Source organism: Numida meleagris, chromosome 2, assembly GCF_002078875.1.
Source record: "Numida meleagris isolate 19003 breed g44 Domestic line chromosome 2, NumMel1.0, whole genome shotgun sequence".
Taxonomy (NCBI): domain Eukaryota; kingdom Metazoa; phylum Chordata; class Aves; order Galliformes; family Numididae; genus Numida; species Numida meleagris.
Window position 1 is genome coordinate 100,654,607 of NC_034410.1, and position 18,603 is coordinate 100,673,209.

The 18,603-nt window shown below is 43.9% G+C and overlaps 1 protein-coding gene across 2 annotated transcripts in view; it reads left to right on the forward strand.

Annotated features, from left to right (window-relative positions):
* The window catches only part of COLEC12 (collectin subfamily member 12), a 96,709-nt gene that overhangs the window by 11,442 nt on the left and 66,664 nt on the right, over positions 1 to 18,603 (forward strand). The window contains exon 1 of one of the 2 annotated variants that reach the window (XM_021386040.1): positions 7,375 to 7,461. The exons of the other annotated variant lie outside the window; for it this stretch is intronic. Within the exon in view, the coding sequence (XP_021241715.1) occupies positions 7,404 to 7,461 (58 nt within the window). The 5' untranslated portion in view covers positions 7,375 to 7,403. Of the gene's footprint in view, positions 1 to 7,374; positions 7,462 to 18,603 lie in introns of those variants that run through there. 2 annotated transcript variants of the gene reach the window in all.

Genomic DNA, 18,603 nt, shown 5'->3' on the forward strand with positions numbered 1-18,603 from the left:
AACATGTAGGTACAGTCCCATCAACCCATTCAGTCTAATGTCTGGCCAGCAGCAGGTGTGATAAGAAGTCATCAGATTAATTACTGGATCTTTGCATGAAGCAGCGTTATGAAAACCAAGCCCACACTTCAATACATGAGTGTGCCAGATATAAAAAAAGGGTCCACGCCTCTGAAACTTGTTCTGCCCCTGCTGTGCTCTTCATAGACCCTAAATGATGTATAACATGGTCAGTTGTGGTCATGTGGGACCTCCTTCAGCCTCTCCAAAGTTAGAACAGCTGAGCCAGGAACAATTCTGTGAGCTCCTCTCAAAAAAAAAAAAGGAGCAAAAGCTTATGGGATGCTTGTGTTCTGATGTCAAAAAGCAGTCCTGGTGACAAAAATCCCTTACCACAGCTTTATCTGCTCCTGATCTGGGATGTGGTGATAGCTTCAAAACCTGGTTAAACTCTCCTGTGTGGTGTTCGAGACTTGAGTGTGTTCTTGTACTTCTGTATACATAGGAGAGCTCTTGCTTGTGTTTACTCTTGAATGAACCCAAAGGGTTGACTGAATACCTTGCAATGTAACCTTTTATAAACCACACCTTAAGCTAAGAATTCCAAATAGATAAATTCTTAAAACCATATTGGTCGCTTATTTTCTTTTTTTGATGGTGGTTCATTGAAAATGACGTCATGTGAAAGAAGTAGTGCCGTGCATCTCTGAACAGGGGTCAGCAGCCCTTGAGGCTGGAACAAGAGTCACTTTCAATGACTCCACTTGGCAAATGAATAGGAAAAGCAGGCTGAATTAAAAAGAAAAAATAAAAATGTCAAAAATTCACCCCAAAAGAAGCAGGGGGAGGCACGCTCGTGGCAGTAGGAGACACAGTGGCTGGGAGGTGGGATCACATTCGCATGACCTCTTCTACCCCCTGAACTGCTGCACCGCTCCCTGCTGTTGAGCTTTATTTTGGGTAGGTCAGCCAACCACAGAGCCAGCATCTGTGGCTTGGAAAGTCCTGCCTTAAGGCTGCACGTAGGTTTGTTCTGCTTTTTGTTTTTTTCCTCTGGCCTGGGCCCTGGAATAGCAAAAAAAAAAAAAAAAATCTCAAGAACTGGGAAGAAATTCTAACTTTTCTGCACTTTTCCAGGAGTGCTTGTGCTTGTGTCGTGTTTGTAAGAGCAGAGGGGAAGAGGAGGAGATAAGCAGAGTGGCAGGGGCAGGAGAAGGATGCCAACATTTGTGGAAGTCCCTACAGGGCACAACCAGCTGTTTCTTCTTCTTCAGAAAGACTGCCTTAATGTGTTCCCATTTCTACAGTGACCACAGCATCTCTAGGTAGCCTCTGAGCAACATCACAACCTTCAGAAGCATTGGCTCCTCCATTCAGGAAGGTGATGTGGACATCTTTTAAAAACCCTAAGTCCTCTGGCCAGCCAAATTGGTACTTCCAGTGAAGCACCACAGGTGCAAAAATACAGCCAAGTAGTTCAGGACCCATAGGAAATGTTATACTTGTTGTCCCAGCTTGTGTTCCTTCTTGGTCTTGCCTCCTCACTGATAGTAGCAGGTTAAATTGTGAGCATTTGGATAATGAAATTAAGGATGAAAAGATAAAGAAGAAAATAAACATACTATTATTATTGGTAGTAAAGAGAAAGAATGAAATACTCCTTTTACATCACTGGGAGATTTTACATATGGCAATAAGGGACATGGTTTAGTGATGGGACTCAGTAGGTCATATTGATGGTTGGACTTGAAGGTCTTTTCCCACCTATGTGATTCCATGATTCTGTGGTTCTATGGCAGCGTGATTGGAGAAGCCCAAGGCACGAACCAACCTTTGTTATACAAGCCCTTGATAAAATATAAAAGGGCAACTTGGATGGAGCCTATCCTGTCTGCAGGCTGGTGCTGTGGAAATCTCAGCACTTCCTGTGTACAACTGCTGGAGCAGGCAGCAGTAACAGCAGTAGTTGGTTGGTTGGTTCAGGAGCTATAGTGTAAGAGCAGCTGTGTGAATATTTTGTGACCAGAGTAGTCCCTGTGTGCCCTGCTCACATGACACAGGATAGAAGGACCATGACTCAGGTGCCTTCAGCTCCATATTTTGGAAAGAGGAAGCCTTGTTTGGAGCAAAATGTGCTCCGAGAGGGAGATGGCTAAACCACAACTGCTTCGTAAAGAACACGTATTGCGATGAATCACTGCTGGCGGCTGGGAACATGTGTTGGTCAGCACTTGGCTCACAAATCCTTGACTGACTACTTTCCTAGAGTTCAGCTGGGGAGTTTATTATTAGCTGTCTTGTTGCTGGAGCCTGCTATTTGCTTCAAGAAAGCAAGAGATCTGCTAAAGGGTGGAAGGCACTCCCGGGCAATTCTCGTTTTGGAGAAGAAGTATTTGAAAAGAAGACTGAGCAGTCGCCATCCTGCCAGCGTGCACTGCTCCCCTTTTTCTTGAACATTTCTCTCCTTCCTCTTCAGATAAGCTAACTTCAGGGAATGTATTGTGCTACTCTTTAGTCCACTAAACTCTAACTGGTTATATTAATCCAAACACACTGACCATATCACAGTAACATTTAAAAATACTCAGCACAGATGCAGACAGGAAGGTCCACACCAGCATGTGTTTGCTTTTGAGTGTAGGACAAATTCACCGCAGGGGGTCAGGGAGGCTGAGGAAGACGCTCTTTCCAGCTGGCTGGTGCCGTTTGCTTCTTCTCAATGGGTGCTCCAGATGTGCAGGGATGCTGCCAGAAGGGCGCTGTCTGGTGTCTCAGCTGCCCATGGCTCTGGGTTGCGGTGGTGAGAACATGATGAAGCATGTTTCTTATTGCCGTTACTTCATCATCAGTCACTGCCAGGCTGCTTTGATCTGCTCCATATAATAAGCTGTGCCCATCCATCAATTTTCTTCTACCAGATTGTCATCAATGTTAACCCTTTCCTCTGGCAATGCTTTTGGATTGTATATCCCCCACTCCCTCTTCGGGAAAGAAGGAATGAGAGGTCAAAACTTGCTTTTCAGAATTACAGCATTTTTGAGATGCTAAATCTCAGTCTTGAGAGCTCAAACTAATTTCTAAATCACAGAATCATAGAATAATAGAATCATTTGAGTTGGAAGGGACCCTTAAAGGCCATCTAGTCCAACTCCCCTACAATGAACAGGGACACCTACAGACGCATCAGGTTGCTCAGAGCCCTGTCCAGCCTGACCTTGAGTGCCTCCAAGGACAGGGCATCCATCACCTCTCTGGGCAACCTGTTCCAGTGCCTCATTACATTTAACATAAAAAACTTTTCCCTTCTATCCAGTCTAAATCTCCCCTCTTTTAGTTTGAAACTGTTTCCCCTTGTCATATCACAACAGACCCTACTGAAGAGTCTGTCCCTTTTGTTCTTATAGCCCCCTTTTAGATACTGAAAGGCTGCTATCAGATCTCTCTGGAGCCTTCTCTTCCCCAGTATGAGCAGCCTGGTAGATATTAGGATAAGATCTGTTTACGGCGAGGTTTTGACTCTCTTCTCTGGCTCTGGACATCAATGAAGGCAAAGGAATTAAAGGAAACTAATGGACTTTGAGATAGCAGGTCTGATCTGCTCAACTTGTGGCATTCCCAGGCAGTAGATACATAGAGGATTGCAAATTTTGATTCTTTATGTTAATGCTTTAGAACTTAAAGCCTCCACTTAAAAGAGCAACTAGTGTACAAATTTCAATGTGAAGTTACTTAGTGAATAGTTTGAAGCTTTATCACAGCATGAAATAACAGGAAAAAAAAAGGGAGTGGTCTTTGAACTGACATGAAGTCCAGTTTTAATGTTTCTGAAAGCAGGCTTCCAAGAAAAGAGCTGAAAGCCCTGCTGATAATGAGAAACCTCAGAAGGAATAAAAAGATAGGGCTAGTACACTGCAGATAAGCAGAAGACTAAACAGTTTGTGTGAGATAAGAACGCTTTCTTTGCCCTCAAGAAACACAGCCAGAGTTGGAGGCTATCAGCCTGTCCTCCATAGTAGGGCCCAGCTTGTCCCCTGTACTCCAGACCATGAGCCAGGATCCTTCACCTCCCATGAGGTATGCAAGACATGACTAAGTCACGATGTCCATTCTGCACAGCAACAGTAACTTAGCTCCTGAGCATCATTCCAGTTCTAAGAATTAATTCTAGGTATTTCTAGGCCAGAAATGGACAAATCGTCTTGCCAAACAATAATGATATCTGCTACACTAGAAAGAGTTGGGAAAAAATGCCACTGGTTTTAAATCATTCTTGGAAAATATGACTTTTTTTTTTTTGCTGATGATTTGCTTAGGGGCAGCTGAACTTGATCCATGTCATAACTGTTTTCTCACTTTACATTGTTTTGAATATTTTACGCAGAGAGAAGCTATATATCACTTGGTGTGTGTATATACAGGTGTATATATATACCTTTGGTAGAATACAACTGGAGAATTTTAGGAGTTTAACTTGATAAAAGCCTTAGCAATAGTTTTCAGAAAAAAAAGAATGAAAACTTTGATATAGAAGACTTTTAGAAAGAGCTTAATATGATATATTTTCCTACCTATAAGTAACAATTTAAACATGATCACGGTAATCATTTTTAATACTCGTGGACTGGATTTTTGTGATACTTCAGGAATAGCTTTAACTGATTAACATTGCGCAGAAAGCGTAACTTCAGCCTTTATTCCTGGATAAACCCAGGCCATTGTTCACATCTCTAATAACAAACATGGAAAAATGCCTGGGATCAGCTTGATGGTGAGCTATATCCACACAAACTTTAAGCCTCTAAGGAAAAAAAAAATAAATAAAAATCTAATCTTAAGGAATTTGTCAACTTTTCTTTATGGTTTGTAAATGACCAGCAAGGGATTTCAGGTGCCACAAGCCACATAGCTCTCTGGGCATTCTTTCACATGCGTGCTTGCGACATGCAATAGTACAGCTCAGTAATAAGTCAGGAGTCACTGTTACTCACAAAGCCAGAGGAAAGTCTGGCACATTGCTTCCAGGCTGGTGATCTTGCTGCATTTATTGGATGGGGATTTTGTCTGTGTGTGTCCTGGGGTAATTAAACCTACACTGCATGGTAGCGTCAGTGTGTCTGTTCATTATAGGCCAAGAAGTGCCACTTGGAGGTGCCCCTTCCACTGCAATGGCCAGCGGGGTGAAAGGGGACATGCAGGTGAGCCCAGTGTGGTCAGCTTGTCCTGGGGCTGGGGCCTCGGGGGCACACACTGGGAGCTGCATGTGCATGCAAGAGTTCCTTTGTTCTTCTTTTCTTTTCCAGGGTACATCCAGAGTACTGGGGCCACTATCTGGGAATTGAGCTCTTGATAAAAAATTAAGAGGAACATGTGCGAGGAGCTGCAGTCAAGGTGCCTGCATGCTTCTGGTTTTGTCCTCACTCTGTCAGCAGCTTCTGGATTATCACTGATACCTTCCATCTGAAGATTTAAAACTGCCAAATCTTTCGATGCTGGTAAAGATGGAAAATAGTTGAGGCACCCTGACCGATCCATCAGCATCAGACAGTAATGGCACGATCCAAGAAACTGACAGAGCTGTGTGTTCCATGCCAACATAGCCCAGAGATGTCAGAGCTGTTGGGGTTGATGGGCTTGGGGCTGCCTCTCTCCAATCTCATCTGCTGTGCCTGCATACAGGCCCCATAAGGAGGCCTCTTAGCAGTGGGTGACCGGAGTCATTCCAGCTGTTTGCTGGTCTGCAGGCAATCTATTTTTTATTAGTTACGTTTTTTTTGGTTTTTTTTCAATTCAAGTACGATTAAAATTCATGATATGTTTCTTCCTACATTGCATCTGCGTGCCTGGAAGCATACCTTCTCGATCAATCTCTGTCTTTCAGAGATGTGTTGAAAGGTGGCATGGTCACCACTACGTGTAAAGTTTGCCCTCTGTTTTTCATTAGGGTTGTAAAACAGGTGTGTGGGCTGACTAGAGTGTTATATTTACAAATGGAATGAAAAATATTTGCTGCGCTGTAAGCAACACCTGGGGATTTTGTATTCATTTCCCTGTAAACTAGCTGGACAAATAATGAAGCACTTCGCTTCAGGTTGCTGCCAGAACACCTAGGCTGCATGTTGGGTTGTTCTGCATCATAAGCCATTACCTGTGAGAGAGATTAATGCATTAGAATGAAACTAAGAATTGTGTTTTCAGTACTTGATGCTGTTTCCATGGAAAGGAGCACAGGAAAACTGTGGAAGAAGTGAAAATTTAAGATAAGAAGCTATCCCAAGATGGAAGGAGAAGATAAAATAGTTAGAGATACCTGGTAGTGGGCTCTCCCAGTGCTGCTGTTGTAGCATTACTGATGTCCCTGGTGAACCCTTCCTGAGCTTTATCCAAAGCAGAGCTCTGCCTCTGCAGCCAGCATCTGCCATACGCTGCTCTTTACAGCCTGCTGTAAGCTATAAAGCTGCAAGTGCTCAGATGTGTCTGACTGATCCCCGACTATTCTCTGTCTGCTTCTGTCATCCCACACCAGAAAGTTGCTGCGCTGTGCTTACTGCTGGCGACACAGTTTTGGAAGAGGCACATTGGTGCACAGTGAGGCAGAGGATGCCTTTTCTTTTGGGGGATTTTCCTCAAACCATCCAGGCAGCCTGCCATTGGTGTTAATGGACATCCCAAGAGTGACATCCCGCACCCAGATCTGCAGGCTGTTTGAAGCAGTGCTGCTGCCATCACTCTGACAGCAATTTATGAGCAGCAAGCATGCTAACACCAAAGAGAGAGATGTTTTAATTAGCGAACAAATAGTTGGTACAACTCAACTTGACAAATGTGTTGCTAGACAGGTGCACTGCCTGATGCAACAAGCCCCAAGCTGTCAGATTAGGAACAAAGGTGTCACAGCATTATCACAGAATCACATAATGGCTTAGGCTGTCACCCACCAGCTCAGCTGCCCAGAGCCCCATCCAACCCGGCCTTGAGCACCTCCAGGGATGGGGCATCACAGCTTCTCACCACCCTCTGAGTAAAGAATTTCCTGCTAGCACCTGAAACCTCCCCACTTTTATTTTAAATTCATTTCCCCTTGTACTATCACGATCAGATGGTGTTAAGAAGTTGGTCTCCCTTCTGATTATAAGCTCCTTATATAAGTACTGGAAGGCCGCAATGCGGTCTCCTGGGAGCCTTCTATTCTCCCAGCTGAACAAGTCCAACTCCCTCCACCTTTAATCACAGGAGAGGTGCTCCAGCTCTCTGATCATCTTTGTGGCCTTCTTCTGGATCTGCTCCAACAGCTCCACGTTCTCCCTGTGGTGAGGGCCCCAGGCCTGGACACAGTATTCCAAATGGGGCGTCACAAGGGCAGAGTCATCTAGTATTACATCAAGCTTCTCCTAGATCCAGACCTGATGGTCTCTGCCCTCTCCCACTCTCGACAGCCCCATCCCTGCCAACATCTTGGAACTGGTGAGACCACCAAAGTAGTGCATTGCGTTGTTGTACTTACCCAATTTTGTGATGATTTTCAGGGAGAAAATTTTAGGTGTGAGGATTGACTGCCATGTGAAATCTGAATTTAGGGCTCAGCATGGATTTCATTTTGCCTGTTTTTAGGGAGCTTATAAAATGGCAGTAGCAAGGAGAGGCAAATGCTTTGTGAAGGGATGATGATGCTGAATGGAGAGCTTCATGTTCCCAGTCACTTTGAGTCACTCAACAGGTCTTCAAGTTTCCAGATTGTATGGGGAAAGCACATAAATGCTTAGGGAAATGAACCTGTGACAGCTAAAGGGTATAGTGCAAATAAGGAATTACAAAATATTTTGCCATTCAGAGAGGTGTAGACAGGCTCAGGCAGTGAGCACAGGTGAACCTCATGAGGTTCAACAAAGCCAAGTGCAAGGTCTTGCACTTGGGTCATGGCAACCCCCACTATCAGTACAAGCTGGGGAGTGTAAGGATGGATCACAGCCCTTCTGAAAAGGACCTGGGGTTAAAGGTGGATGGAAAGCTGGACACGAGCCAGCAATGTGCTCTCACAGCCCAGAAAGACAAGCATATCCTGGGCTGCATCAAAAGAAGCGTGGCCAGCAGGGCAAGGGAGGTGATCCTCCCCCTCTGCTCTGCACTGGTGAGGCCTCACCTGGAGTACTGCATCCAGATGTGGAGGCCTCAGTCCAGGAGAGATGTGGTCCTGTTGGAGCGCCAGAGGAGGGCCACAAAAATGATCCAAGGGATGGCACATCTCTCCTATGAAGATAGGCTGAGAGAGCTGGGGCTGTCCAGCCTGGAGAAGGATCCAGGGAGATCTGATAGCGGCCTTTCAGTATCTAAAAGGTGGCTATAAGAACAAAAGAGACAGACTCTTCAGCAGGGTCTGTTGTGATATGACAAAGGGAAACAGTTTCAAACTAAAAGAGGGGAGATTTAGACTGGATAGAAGGGAAAAGTTTTTTATGTTAAATGTAATGAGGCACTGGAACAGGTTGCCCAGAGAGGTGATGGATGCCCTGTCCTTGGAGGCACTCAAGGTCAGGCTGGACAGGGCTCTGAGCAACCTGATGCGTCTGTAGGTGTCCCTGTTCACTGCAGGGGAGTTGGACTAGATGGCCTTTAAGGGTCCCTTCCAGCCAAGCAATTCTGTGATTCTATAATTCTGTGATTCTATTTTAGGCTGTTTTTGCCTATTGCAGACACTGACAAGGGGCAGCATGTTGCTTCACTAAACTAAAATTAAACCAAACTGCAGCACAACAGTTTAGCCAAAGGAAAGCTGGAATAAAATTTTATCCAGTCTCAATTAATCTTCTGCATATGGCTAAACCTAGGCAGAGCAGGAGGAGAGCCCAGACTTTTCCACTGATTCTGCTTCAGCTGGGGTGGAGTGGGCGGGTTAGGGGTCTGGGAAAAGGTGGGTGGCCCGGGAGCATGAGCGGGAAAGGGCTTCGTGGACACCTGGAGCTGATGGGGCTGTGCATTATGCAACAGGGAGCTTGGAGGTTTGTGTCCTGCAGACGCTCTTTGGCTCAGTTAGGAATGTATCTAGAAAATGCACCCTGCCAGCACAAGGGATGGGTGCCTCACATAAATAAAGTGTGCATGTGTTTTCCGGGCTGCAGCTAGTGGCTGCTAATGGAGGCAGCTGGAAGTTTTGTGGGCAACAGAGTACAGGACCCAAGGGATCCACTTTTCAGCCCAGCTCATTGGGAGGTTTGCATTAGTGGGCCTGTGCAGATGTTCAGTGTGTTGGTAGCCATTCCATAATGCCATAAAAAGGCAGGCAGGTAGGCTTTGTTTTAAGGATACCAGGGCACTAGGATACCATAAAATCACAGAATGGCTTAGGTTGGGAGGGGCCTTAAAGCCCACACAGTCCCACCCCCCTTCCGTGGGCAGGGCTGCCCCCACCAGCTCAGCTGCCCAGGGCCCCATCCAACCTGGCCTTGAGCACCTCCAGGGATGGGGCACCACAGCTTTTCTGGGCAGCTGTGCTAGTGCCTCACCAGTGCCCTCTGAGTGAAGAATTTCTTCCTAACATCTAAGCTATGCTTAACAAGGCTTCACTGCATATGTTTCAAAACAAGAAATTTTAAAATTTTGGAAAACACTAATCGATTTTCTTGATGTAACATATTTCTGTGTTAGCGTGGTTTTGGCCAGGAACATGGAAAATTCCACCCAGTTTTATATTCTGAATTTGCCCAGGAATAGGCATGCAAGCTTTTTCTTGCCAGACTTGTAAGGTCATTGGAGCCTACTCAGTCGTGTCCAAAGGCAGAAAAAACACTGTCCTTGTATATTTTATTAAGAGGCTAGGGCATGATTTCAGAGCATCTGTGTGTGTAGGGAAAACCACTAACTGGAAGATTTTCTACATATATTTCTGCTTTATTGTATAGAGGAGAACAATCTGATTACAAAAACAAACAAACAACAACAACAAAAAAAAACACCAACCATAGAGCCAAGGAATTTTTCCTTTCTCATTCTACTCTAGAAGTTAATTGCTTCAGATGGAAATATGGCACATAATGCCCAGCGTAACTGATGGTTTCATTGTAAGTCTGGCCTGTAGGATTTGAATTTAGAGTGGGAGAGTTCTTGTCCCTAATTAACATTTTGCACAATCTGAAGCCAGAGTAATTTGAATCCGTTCTGTGAAGTTTCAACGCAGCATCTGTGCACAGCTAAATTCACTTCTCCCCAGCAATGATTGCATACCGCTGTTTGTTTATATTTCAGTGTATGTGCTCATTTTCATTTAAATACATCCAATGTGAATTTGGGTCAGTGTGTTGGACTACCTAACAGCTTGACTTCAAATATACAAAACCCAGACGTGTGGACATTTAGGTAATCCTCTAGGTTCCATCTTGAAATCCAAGTGTGTTCCTGGATGTGCTATTCCCAAGTTCAGGAAAGCCAAAAACCTGTGAGTTTGGTTCTGCTTCTCACCCTGTTCCAAGACCCCAGTCGAGAGTTCAGAAGTCATCTTGTTACCCCGAACACTGACACTGTGTATACACTTTCCTAAAACAGGCCATCCAATCATTGCTCCATAACTTGTCTCCTTAGGAACACAGGTTTCTGCTTGATGGATGATACTACGTGCTTAACCTCTTTCACAGATTTAGAAAATGACCACATGCATATTTCAGCACTAAGCGAAGTTTCTTTATTAAATGTACTGGACAATACTCAGCATGGCTCACTTCTAAGGGGAAGCAAACAAAGCAACATCTGGTTCTCCTGCTTATTGCAGAGTATGTGAAAGAGCTTTCCAAAAACTCTAAAACTGGTGCATTTTTTAAAATAGTTTAGTTTAGCTAAAATTAGGAGAAAGCTTTAAGGTGTATGTGAGGGGCTGAACCAATCCAAATACTGGAGGAAGCAGAGGAGGAACAGATGTGTCCATGTGGGTCATCAAGGAGAATTAAAGTATACAAAGTATTTTTCAGAGGTCCTTAATTCAGCCCCTCTTTGCTCCATCCCTGCTGGATTTTCCCCTGTCACCGATCAGCCTTTCTGCAGGTTCCAGAATGGCACATGGCACCTCCTCAGTGGAAGATCACTTTGTTTTCTGTGGTGTTCACAGCTCATGTTTTAGGGACATGGGCTAGTGGGCACGGTGGGAATGGGCAGATGGTTGGACTAGATGATCTTAGTGGTCTTTTCCAACCCTAATGATTCTATGATGATCTGATTTGGGGGGGTGCAGCTCTGCAGTGCCATATGGAAACCACACATTCTGCTGTATCTTTCCCAGTGACAGCAGGAGTAAGGCAGAGGTGAATCCCATCCTTCTGCTCTACTCATGGTATGGAATAGGTCAGCACAAGGTAAAAAGCAGATCTCAGCCCCAGGCTCACTACTGAGCCCCCTAAGGCAGGGAAATGTGGTAGCTGGAGGAAAACCTGCCAGTGTCAGAGTGCAGCCTGTAAAAACTGTAAGCTTCAGAGCTGGCCTGTTGCTGCAGCTTTGCATCCTGGCCCCTGAACAGCTCATATTTGTGGCAAGTGGCTTTGGGGAATGTGGAATTGTGGGGCTGTGTTTTTGTTCTCAGCCATCTATGCAAGAGCTTAGCATGAGTGGTTCTGTGATTTAGTAGTGAGAAATGGAGCTGTGTTCTCCACAACAAACCCTTCCTATTGCACTTGAACAGCAGTTGAATCTCATATCTCCAATGGAAAGAGAACTCCTCATTTATTGCACATGCATGAAACCAGATGCCCTAATAAAAACCCCACAAAATAACCATAAGAGCTACAAGAACGTGTATTTGTCCAGCGGATGATCAAGGTGGTCTAGAAGAGAATGAGGAGAAGTCTCTTTGCAAAAGGAAGTAGAAGAGCTGACAGTGAAATTAGAAGTCATTTTATGTCAAAGCAGGATTTACGTCACTGTAGTTCTCTTGATTTTGAGCTTGCTGGTTGCGCTGATGTGGCACTATAATTTAATCACTTTATTTTCTTTTTCTCCCTTCTGGGAGGTTTCTAAAACACTCTTTTAGAAAGAAAAATAAATAATCTCTAATGTCTTTTCAGTTGTTCTTCTGGGAAGACTTGTGGTGAGTTAAAAGAAAATAGTCAGTGAAGCTGTGAATGGGAGACGTTTCCAGGGTGGGTGTGTTTGAGGTTTGTTTGGGTTTTTATAATACTCTACTCCTATGTCTTTTTTTTTTTTTAATAGTTTTCAGATGCTTTTAATACAGTGGAAATGGGATTAAGAAACTGCTCCAAATTCCACTAGTGATGGGAGCTTTGTGGAGTGATGTGTTGTAGGACCAGCTCCACCATTGCACATAATGCCCTGAGGACAGTTCTGTGGGAGAGGAGCTGGGATCCTGGTCTGGTCCTGCAGCCTTTGCTTGGGCAAATACACAGCAAAGAGTTTTTGCAGTCACTTTTCTCTCTTTTTGCTTACAGATCCATACCTAAAGCGGATTTGTAACCTCTTAGCTTTTGTGGGCACACTGTTGTTGGTACTGGAGTTAGTGAAGCCGAATGAGGTTAGCATGGGTCTTTCTCCTGCCTGTGCTGAAGTGCAATGCTGAGAGCAGCACAGAATGGAGGGAGGTGCTGCAATGCACGTGAGATGCTCTGGGGTTGCAGCTTCCACCATGAGGGTTAATCTACTGTTTTGTGGAGGCTTCTCAGCACAGTTCCTATCACTAAGGAAAAATTTCTTCTCTGAAAGAATGGGGAGGCACTGGCACAGGCTGCCCAGGGAGGTGGTGGAGTCACTGTCCCCGGAGGTGTTCAAGAAAAAGGTAGATGGGGCACTGATGGACGTGGTTAGTGGGCATGGTGGGGATGGGCTGGTGGTTGGATTGGATGATCTTAGAGGTCTTTCCAACCTCAATGATTCTGTGATTCTAAGCCTGTTCACAGAAGGCAGTGCAAAGCCCTGCTCCGATAACTCCCATGCTGCTGGGAGTTGCTTTTATTTTCTATGCAGCATGGGGTAGGCAGACTGTAGTATGGGGTTAAAACATCTGTAGTTTGGAAACCAGTGGTGTCCCGTCCTGGGAGAAGGCATGAAGCTGGGCAGTGCTGACCTGTTTCCTGCCCTTATTATGATTTCTGTGCTACAACTGAATCTTGGCCAGAGCCAGTGTGGATGGGCACCATCCCGACACAGCTGTGTCAGCAGGGCAAGGGCCACCACTGCTCACATCTGTATGGCCAGCTGCCCAAATCCCAGTGGAGAGCTTGCTGATTGACAGGTCGTGCCAGGCAGTACTGCCTGCCCAGGTGCATCAGCAGTGCTGCTCTGCTGCCCTCCGCCCTTTCTCCCTATTGCCACAGCTTGCAAGGGCCACAAAATCTCATCCTCTCCTGTTTGTTTTTCCTTCTTCCCTGTGATTCTGATGTGCGCTGGGCCTGCTGTCGGGCCGGTGTTTGATCTTATCCATGCGCGGGCTGTGTGTTTTTCAAAGCACTTCACTGCCAGAGCTGACCACTACTAAGGGAGAGGAAAAGCAGTCAGCAAACTTCCTCACTTACAAGTGTGCTGCTTTAAAGCTCTGCAGATCACGTTGCTTGTTTTTCAAACCAGCTCACAAAGATGTTGCCAACAGATTTCCAGTAAACATGACATTTAAGTGAAAGTGGCTTCTTAGAAATATTTAAACAGTGGCCTATGGAAAGTTTTGGTGAAAAACCAGGGGGGAGGATCTGTAATCTATATGCAGCTCTTCCTGGAGTAGATGCGATACCCAAAGCCTTCTTTTTAGGTTGTGGCTTGTTAAGAGGATTTTGCATTTTCCACACAGATTTGAAGTAGTGATTATGCAGTTCAGATGTATGCAGAGAAATGGTTCTTTTGGGGAGTTCTGCATCAAAATCTTTTTGAAATTCATGGGAGCTGTCTATAACACATTTTTCTCATAATAACCTTAAACAGCTTTTAGGAATCTGAGTGGAGAATCTTCTGACTAGTTCTCACGAGTTACATGCTTAGCTCACAGGTAGATCTGCTGTAAACAGGTTGTCAGCAGTTTACGGGCAGGTTCGGCCCGGTTCCGTGACGAATGGGGCGGGGGACCCATGGACCCACGCCCCGGAAAAGGGAAAAAGGCAAAAGGGTAGGGAGATGGCCCTAAAAACAAAACAGCAGCAACGATCTGAGGAGAAACAAACTAATTTACTAAATAAGGTACTGGAATGCAAAATAACACAATATAAATACAATATAATTACAATTTAAGCTGATAAATCCAATACAGTGAGAGAGAGTGTCCAAAACTAAGGTAGGCCTTACTCTAATACTGACAGTGAGACGGGTGGGGAGCGAGATGCTGCTGGGACAAGAGACAGGACAAGAAGAAGAAGGGATGTCTTGTGATATGCGAACAGTTTTATCTTTCCCTCTGACTGGAAAACGGTAATAGGGCAGCAAAGTCCTCTGGGGAATGTAGTTGTTCTTCTGTTCTGAGAACCAGGTACATACACTACATGATGTTATGATGTGGAATACCAATAACCAAAAATCATAAAACCATGACACACATGTAGCTCCATTTTCTGAAGTTGTGTGGCCCCCACTGGTGTCTAAGTGTGAAATGATTTGGCTGGATTTGATGCAGGGAGTTAAATGATGCTCATGCAGCCAGCTTAAAGGTTTAAATAAAAGCATTGTTTTAAATCACAGTTCCTTTTAATGCATAAAATGGCCCTGAAGACTTCTAAAGGAGAGGCTGGATCAGGCCCTGGGCAACCTGGTCTAGCTGTGGTATCCCTGTTCATTGCAGAGGAGTTGGACTAGAAGATCTTTAAAGGTCCCTTCCAACTATAAGGATTCTATGATTCTATGATTCTGTGATTCTATGACTCAATATATTGTCACTGTATTTAGTGAGTTGGAGTCAGGCTCTCAGTGAACAGGACTTATTTCTTCTGTGATGGCACATGCTGTGCAACCCAATAACACCTGTCAAAGGTGCCTCCCGCAGAAAGTTAGCAATTAATCATGGTTTAAGATCTTAAATACCCTTGTGGACCTCTACCTGGGCATGACAGAGCACTGGCACAGGTTGCCCAGAGGCCTTGGGGATCTTCAGAAGCCACCTGGACATGGGCCTGGGCACCCTGCTCTGAGTGGCCCTGCTGGAGTGGGAGTGGTCCAGAGGGACACAGAATGCCCTGCCTGCCTCAGCCATTCTGAGATTTTAATTTTGCATCCTTCTATTTTGTTATACATATTATAAAAATGAGGATAGCTTACATTATTATGATAATATATCTGGCAAATAACATAGGGTTCTCTCTCCTCACTCCCAGTTGAGGAGCATGATATAAATACATAAACAAGATTTTGCAAAGACTGGCGCAGTCAAAGTATTATTGCATCTCACTGTGAACGTTTTATAGTTTTGCAATAGTAAAGTTAATCCCACTGGGGTGTTTGGCATAAGGTTAGAGTAGGAATTACTAAAAATAAATAATATTTTGTTTAAAATCCAGTTCCTGATCTTCTCATTAAGCGATAGTAATAAGAGAGTCTGTGTTCCTTTATTTACCTAATAATTTGGTATTTACTATAAGGTGATTCAGATGGACACTTCTACATCCTCACTGTTGTATTAATAATTTTAAATGAATAAAGGAGATGTTGAATGTGGTCCCAGATGACTGAGGATGATAAAATGGCCAACAGTTCAACTTGATTTTAGGATAGTTTATGCATCAAAGCAATATCCAAATATCCCTATTTGATAATATATATTATCCCACTGATATTTTCTAATGCTTTTATTGGGGAAAAACATAGAATCACAGAATGGCTTGGGTTGGAAGGGACCTTAAAGCCCACCCAATTCCCACCCCAACTGTTCCAAATGCAGTTTGTTGATGCATTTACGTAACCATCCCTCTGCATCATGTACACATGCCTGCTCAGCCTGTGACCTGGGACAGCACCATCCATGTGGACAGGCTGCATACACCCAAATGTGGGGTTTCTCTTGTGAGACTACCTGGAATGCTGCCCAAAACACAGAGGTAAAAATGAAGAGCTGAGCAAAGCAGGAACGCTACCCCTTGCTTTTAACACAAAATATGATAATGAGCATCAGCAGCATCATGATCTCATTGGGATCTCATGTTGCCAGCCATTCACTATATGGCATTTCCATCACAACCACTGGGACTATACTGGGGAGAGATCATAGGAGAGAGCACCTGCTTTGTTCCCGTTGCTGCTCGTTGCAGGATCGGCAGGGTCTGGGCTAATCAGAACTGACAGCAATTAGAAATAATTGAGGTAGCCCTTCTAACTCAGCAATTTTCCTGTAGCTTTTAATAAGGAGAAATCAGAAGGAAAAACAAATGCTGTTGTTTGCTGAGCTCTCACGAGCTGTTTCTGGTTGTCTCAGGATTCGACAACTCATTAGATGGAGAACTGGCAGTGTTTGGACTGAGTAACACCAGTTTTCCGCATGTCTTTATAATGACATTTTTGTTTACATTCTTTCAACATGTGGAATGTTAATTTTTCAGTATTTTTTTTTTCTTGGTACAGGGCTCTTGGGTTATTTTGAGTCCAAACTTGTTTTCCTCCATTATGTAAGAAGTCGAGGTAATAGGAAGTGTGATATGCTTTTCTCTTGTGATACTGCAACTAAGGGAACCGCTGGCCAAGCAAGGTCCTAGTCATAGACCTCTGGTCATGAAAAATCACTGGCTTTGGAAAACATGGTAATAATAAGATTATTTTACTTTTCTTTTGTTTTTGAATATTATCTGTGTTTAGCATGGTGAGGTCAAATAAATACCATGTAGGCTGCAAAGGGGAAACATGTTTGTGGTGGTGACAGCCCTGGCGGCCTCACCTGCAGCCTATGCACTGGGCGGTCTCCACTGGGATTGTGTCTGACATACCAAGCCCATGAGCAGTGGCCCATGGCTGCCAATGAAAAGAAAAAATGTCTACAGAAATATTTCTGTCTTATCCCCCTGTCCCAAAATGTGTTGCCTTTTATTTTTTCTTCCCATTTATTTTGGCCTAAATTCAAGAACCCAGATCATGGATTGCAAATGGGGAGATGTGGCAAAGAAGGATCCATGTCAACTGCTCATCCTGCTACTCATGCAGGAGAAACCCCTCGTGCCCACCTGGGCAGGAGATACTCTTGCCACCCCATACCCCTCATATTCATGTGTACCTGAGAATGTGTATCTTCAATAGTTTCTCTATGAAGAGAACAACTGAAACAGTAAATTCTCTGCCATGTTGTCCTGTAAATTCAAGATTCTTTTTACAATCAAGCCATTCTATCATTGCTTAGTGTCAATGATAAGCTATGGTGGAGAGCAGACTCACAGAATCATAGAATCATTAAGGTTGGAAAAGACCACTAAGATCATCTAGTCCAACCATCCATACATCACCTACCATGCCCACCAACCCATGTCCCACAGTGCCACAAAGGGGAAAATTGCTTGGAAAGTTGTACTTGTAAATGCATAAGCTTTTTCAGATAAAAGGAGGAGGTGGATGCTGATAAATTCTTCTTGTTTACCTGTTTCCCCTAGAAGATTTGCATTTTTCACTTCCTTGAAATCACAGCTTCCAGAATAAAGGCTTATAGCCTCATGCCTTCATTGAGCACCTCAGGCTAACTCAGATATTATTTTGCAGTCTATATACTTTCAGTCTGTCTGTAAACAAAATACATATGTATATATCACATCACATAGAAGAAGCAAATAGAATGAAAGGTCTTTATCTGTGTTTACCTACAACTTTGAAAATCCTTTCTCTAAATACAGTTTTCATGTTTAAATAATAAACTGTTGTGTTCTTCTTTCTTATGTACCACCTTCTTCACCCAGATGTTGACATACATTATTTCTGTCATCTATGCAGAAGCACTTGTCTTCAAGTTTTATTTTCCAAAACCTGACTAAACTAGGCACGTGGCTCCCTGTAACGCTGGGAAAATCAGAGAGTCTCCAAGGCTGCTGACATCCTTATATATTAAAAAACAAAAAAAAAGCAAAACAAAACAAAAAACACGAGGAAAGCTTTAACTGGAAATAAATCGTTGGTTAAAAGAAAATCTGTGCCCAAAACCAAATCACGTAGCCACAATGGCACACATCATCCAAGCAACTGGAGCACTCCAGCTGGATCTGTAGTCTCAGTGTTTGGGTACCTTTCTGGATATATGTACATCTTTCACGTCAGAACCTTTGCCATTGAGGGCATCATCCCTTCACTGGTTGCAAATGTCACCAGTGCTCTGCACAAATGTGTAAGGAGCTTTGCACTGGCAAAACATGAAATAACTTGCCCCTTGTCTGGGCTCCCTTGACTCAGAGACCAGCCTCAGTACAAAAGGATGAAGATTCACAGCTTCATACTGGTTATTACAATTGACTTTTTTTTTTGTAGGTCACCACTTTTAGCAGTGAATTCAGGAGCTTAGTGAAAGACTGGGTGCAAAACACATTCTTTTCTATTTTCAGCATCGTTAATATTTGTGATGAAGTTTCTAAGCACAAGCTACTTCTACCACTTAGGTCTCATTTTAGAGGTTAAATATAGCAAATGTGATTTCATTGCATTAGGCTGAATTTCATCTTGAATTCCAACACTATGCATTTG